The sequence below is a fragment of the Stegastes partitus genome, unplaced genomic scaffold (assembly GCF_000690725.1).
Source record: "Stegastes partitus isolate 25-593 unplaced genomic scaffold, Stegastes_partitus-1.0.2 Scaffold154, whole genome shotgun sequence".
In the NCBI taxonomy this organism is placed as follows: Eukaryota; Metazoa; Chordata; class Actinopteri; family Pomacentridae; genus Stegastes; species Stegastes partitus.
The window spans coordinates 348,253-353,160 of NW_007577885.1; the positions used below are offsets into that span (position 1 = coordinate 348,253).

The 4,908-nt window shown below is 42.7% G+C and overlaps 1 protein-coding gene across 1 annotated transcript; it reads right to left on the reverse strand.

Moving 5' to 3' along the window:
• Positions 1-552: 552 nt before the first annotated feature.
• Positions 553-4,644, reverse strand: cyp26a1 (cytochrome P450, family 26, subfamily A, polypeptide 1). The gene is made up of 7 exons (XM_008279312.1): positions 4,456-4,644; positions 3,840-4,064; positions 2,752-3,033; positions 2,221-2,370; positions 1,967-2,101; positions 1,428-1,565; positions 553-1,321 (listed from the first exon to the last, which is right to left on the reverse strand). Exons 1-7 carry the CDS (start codon positions 4,642-4,644, stop codon positions 965-967), a joined length of 1,476 nt encoding a protein of 491 aa, XP_008277534.1. The 3' UTR covers positions 553-964.
• Between the last annotated feature and the right edge of the window lie 264 nt (positions 4,645-4,908).

The window sequence follows — 4,908 nt, forward strand, 5'->3', positions numbered from 1 at the left end:
AGAAAAGGACAATTTTTGTCTGGATGGAGAAGTGAAATGGAGAGAAGAAGCTGTGATTATGATTTAGGCTGAAACAGCAGCGTAAAGGTTCTACTCCCCACGACTCTGCTACTCATTTTTCAAACAAATGATAAAACCAATTCTTTGTTTATATGGGTGGGAGGTAATGGTGGGAAGATGTTATTAATTTTAGACTGATGCTTGCTGTTCAAACCCTGCTCCCAGTCGTTTTCCGAAGCTAACCACAGTTTGTCCTCAACACAGAAACGGATTTGTTTGCTGCATATTTAAGTCTTTGTTTATTACTTGAATCATTGTCACTCACTGATAAACGAACAATTATTTTATAACAGCTAAGGATTGAAAGGATACAGGACACCTTTAGAAGTGGTTTTGATGGCACACAAAGGACCAAAAGCATCTTAGCATAGGTAGGGGTAGTCACAATGTTTTGGTTTGGTTTTGTGTATTTTTTCAATTTAAATGCAAAAACAAAGAAAATAAAACAAGACTCTCAGCAAAACACTTTTATTAAATACCTGCCCATACAATATAAGTCACTTAAATAAGTTGGGGTAAGATAGAAAAGTTATATAAACAGACTCTACATTACATATGTACACAATTCTATAGATACACCTCTGAGCTGATTAAAGTGTTCCATGTAAGTGTATAGTGCCTCTTGTTTAGTTTGTCCATATCTTAAGAAAAAAGAAAATATATACAATTGCAATGTATTAACATCATAATATAAAACATAAATGTGTTCTAAGGCAATATACAATATGTACAATTCATGCCCAAAAAATACCACATTGACATGAGCCCAGGAAGAACATATTTTCTGTTCACGTGGCCAACGATCAGTTTTCAAGGAGCAACAGTAATCCAAAAATCTCAAGGATTTGAGACTTTTGAGGGAAACAAATTCAATTTCATTTTACACAGCCTTTAAGAAATGCAATCACTTGTCAAACCCCCCTGAATTTTGTGCATAGCTGGTAAACTTGGTTGGCAGGTTGTCCACAGGATAGACAGTAGGTCCAGTTTTCATGGCTGGTGGCCCGTTTAAAAGGGTCCAGTGGCACTTTCTGACCACTTCTACTAGGAAGATCTTCAGCAGAACCTTGGCAAATTCCTTCCCTACACACATCCTGGAGCCGCCACCAAACGGGATGTACTGGAACCTGGAGGAGTCTGTAGAGGGTTTGGTCATGAAGCGCTCCGGCTGGAAGTCTTCTTTGTTGGGGAAGATCTCTGCCACATCATGGGTATCACAGATGCTGTAGATCACATTCCAGCCTTTGGGAATCTGGTAACCCTGAGGAAGTACGGAAAAAATGATTGGTGAGCAGATTTTTAGTTGCAACTCTACAATCTGCTACTTTCAGAGTATTTTTTAATCACAGAGATCTTTGTTTGCCTACATTGAGTTCGAAGGTCTTGAGGGCCACTCTGAAGCCTCCAGGGACAGGAGGGTTGATCCTCAGCGTCTCTTTAATGACACAGCCGGTGTACTTTAACTGCTCCAAAGACTCAATGTTCAGACTCTGGAGGTCCATCCCCTGCTCCTCCTGAACACAAAGAAACAAACATGAGTGTGAGGAGAAGCAGAAGACAGTAGAATCATCTCAGTGGTTGAGTCACTACATAATAGCTCAAGCTGAGAAACATTCTGAAACCTAATGAAAAACCGTGCCAGAGGTGGTGTAGCGCATCTAAAAATTAGATGGAAATAATACATATTCATACTTTCCACAAGCAACTAGCTTTACTGAGACAACTTTGGTGTGGATTACTAGCCCTGTGGCTATACTAACCCTCCTGTATGTTTCATTACAATAACTATATAACAGTAGATTGCCAGAGAATTTCCCTCAAATCACTCAGATTAATGGCACCAAGCCATCTCTTAGGTTGAATGTGCTGCATCAAACCTAAATTGTAGTTTACACATGATAATTACCTTGTCCATTAGTTCCTGCCTCAGTCTATCCACTACTTCAGGGTTTAGGCCCAGGAACATAACCAGTGAGGTGGCTGTGCTGGCTGTGGTTTCATGACCCCCAAACAGCAGCTCTGTAGCAGACTCCTTGATGGCCTGGGATCAGACAAACACACAAATAGAATTTTTTCAGCCCTTAACCCAAACAACAGATCATAGGGAAGAAAGACATGAGGTGGTTTTGATACAGTAAATTTGATGTGAGCTGTCATCACCTGCATGCTAAACGGCTCTCCATTCTTCTTGCTGCTGTCAATGAGCTGCTGCAGGGCATCTCGGTATTTTGTCTCTTTGTCTGAGTCTTGCACCTTCTTCTTGATGTTCTCTTCTATCTTGGAGTGGATGAGGTTCCTTGCCTTTAGACCCTGGAGGACAGGAGGGATGGCAGGAGGACCACAGAGGGACAAGTGAAAGAGTGAAGGGAGGCAGAAATAAGGATAGAAAGAGTAAATGGAGGATGAGGGGAGAAAAAGGTTAAGAGATAAATTAAACATTTGCACTGACTGAGTATGAATCTGTATCTACAGATGCATTCATTTAACATTTCACTTTTCTATGTGCCTCATGTCATGTGTGTGCTCTGATTTAAACGGATCAAATCAGTGTTTTTACATGTTTGGCCCACTTACTACAATAAATTAATGCTACAGGCAACCATTGCTTTATAGTGCGTATAGAAATTTGATCCACATCATTTGAAGCTTTAAAAAGAAGCTGATTTGATGAAGATTCTGTCTTTCTCTTACCCTGTACAGTCCACTGAAAGGCACATCAATAGGCAAAGAGAACAGATTCTTGATCATTTCCTCGAAAGCTTCCACCAGCTGCTGCTCGTCAGTCTTGATCTGCTCTGGCTCGAAGCCCAAAAGAATCCTCATGGCTATGCGGAACATCAGCCGCTTCATCTCTGGGTAGACCAACACACAGGAGTCCCTGGCCAGCCACTCCTTCACGGCTGCCTGCACCTCCTCCTGTATAACTGGGATGTAGAGCTCCAGAGCCTCCTTGGAGAAAGCTCGCATGATGGCCTGAAGAAAGACCAAGTGGTGGAGGACCAGGTTAGATATATAAAAGCACAAGCAAGTGCATTTCATTCAAATCACATTTCATTTACTACATTTCAGAGATGGTGGACAAGTTATTCTTTTGGCAGCAAAGTACAGAAACAAAAATCTCTTCATGAAATAATTTCCTTGTAATTCAGCTCTTAAAGTTTATTGTTGTCAAACACTATACAAGTACTTTAAGAACATAAATATACCTGCACATATATTTCAGGTGTTGAAATGCAATTGAACAACATTTTCTGAAATCAGCTTTCATTTCCACTGATTCTAGAGCAGGGTCATGCTCCAAGAAAGTGACATCAAATTCTAGAAAAACTTCAAGCTGATTTCTGTCAGGGTTTTCTCACCACATTTGAAGAACAGTCTTTTAAAAGATGAGGTCTTATTATAAGCTAGAAATTTTTTTGCAGTGTATAAAGGGAGTACATATTTGAGGATTTTGCACAAAAAGTTTATTTCATCTGATGAAAGAAACACTCCATGATACAAACTTTGGTGGGTTTTCAAGCAAGAGGCAGAACAAACAGGCTACTGTAACTGTCTTCATTCTCATTTTGAAAAACATTTTAGACAGCATCTTAGATCAATTGGATTGACCTGGAGTTTCCATCTTGGTTTTCCTGGGAAGATTACGTATTTTAAAATGAACATGGATGGTTGTGGACTATTTCAGTGTTTTAGAAACTGATTTTTACCAGCTAATGGTGCGTCACCTCAGTTTTAAGAAAAGCTTTAAATAACACTCATTTAAGAACAATCAGACGTACCTTTTTCTTGGTCCGGTGCTGGACTCCGTGCACGTTAGAGAGCGTGTCCGAGCCCAGGATGGTGCGCACCGACGCGGGCCACTGCACGGACACGAGCCTGTGTTCCCCCAGCAGGATCTGACGGACGTTATCCGCGCCGGTCACGCGCACCGTGGGGTTCCCAAAGAGGTGTGTTCGGTAGATGTAACCGTATTTCTGTCGCTTCATCCGCAGAAACTTCCTCCTCTGCAAACATGTTCACACACACACACACACACACACAGAGAACGAAATGAGAAATAATCAAACAGTGAGAGAGATGTGATGATGATTATCACACATGGAAACATCAACTCTAGTGCGATGGTGACTTAATAGTTAAAAACAATTATGAAGTGAGTACTGGGAGAGTTAAAGTGGAGCTGCAGATAAACTCCAGTTAAATAGAAAGTTTAAACCCACATGTGCCAGACGCGTCAAACAAGCGCAGAAAGTTGGAAACTGTTATTAGTTTACCAAGACGACAACAGATAACAGTCATAAAGTCTAAGTCACGTTTCCTCAAATTGTTTGATGCTTCCTTCTCCACGTGTGGGTGATAAGCAGCGTTCGGTGTCTGCGCTCTGTCAGCGTTTACCTGCAGGATGAGCTGCAGCGTCTCTCCAATAAACGGCATGCCCATGGAGCCGGGGGGCAGCGGGCTGGGGCAGCCGGGGTCTCTGCCGCGGATCATGTAAACCTCCCACAGTTTCACCGCCACCAGGAACAGCAGGACGGGCAGCACGATCGTGCACAGGAAGGTGGCCAGCAGTGTGCTCAGGGGCATGGTGCTGCTGCAGCGGCTTCAGCTGGGTCAGCGACTCGGTCGGTTCGGGTGGAGCTCTGTCAGCAACTGAGGCTCCGGGCTGCTCATCCACAGCATTTATAGGCGCTCGGCAGCCTGTTACCTTCTCCTCCCTCAGATAAATTAGTTCACACAAAGTTCATCTTTAATTGTGGGTGTCGCTGGGCTCCGCCTCCAGTCTGCGCTCACTGACTTGCCTCACCATTTGTTCCGAGGGCCGCATCTTTAATCCTACCTCCTGTTGCA

Bases quoted from the DNA above. Each gene is read 5' to 3' on its own strand.
- cyp26a1 (XM_008279312.1), bottom strand. From the start codon at position 4,644: ATGCCCCTGAGCACACTGCTGGCCACCTTCCTGTGCACGATCGTGCTG. The intron at 4,065-4,455 runs GTAAACGCTGAC...ACATGTTTGCAG, and splicing joins CGCTGCAGCTCATCCTGCAG to AGGAGGAAGTTTCTGCGGAT. The intron at 3,034-3,839 runs GTACGTCTGATT...GTCTTTCTTCAG, and splicing joins AGCACCGGACCAAGAAAAAG to GCCATCATGCGAGCTTTCTC.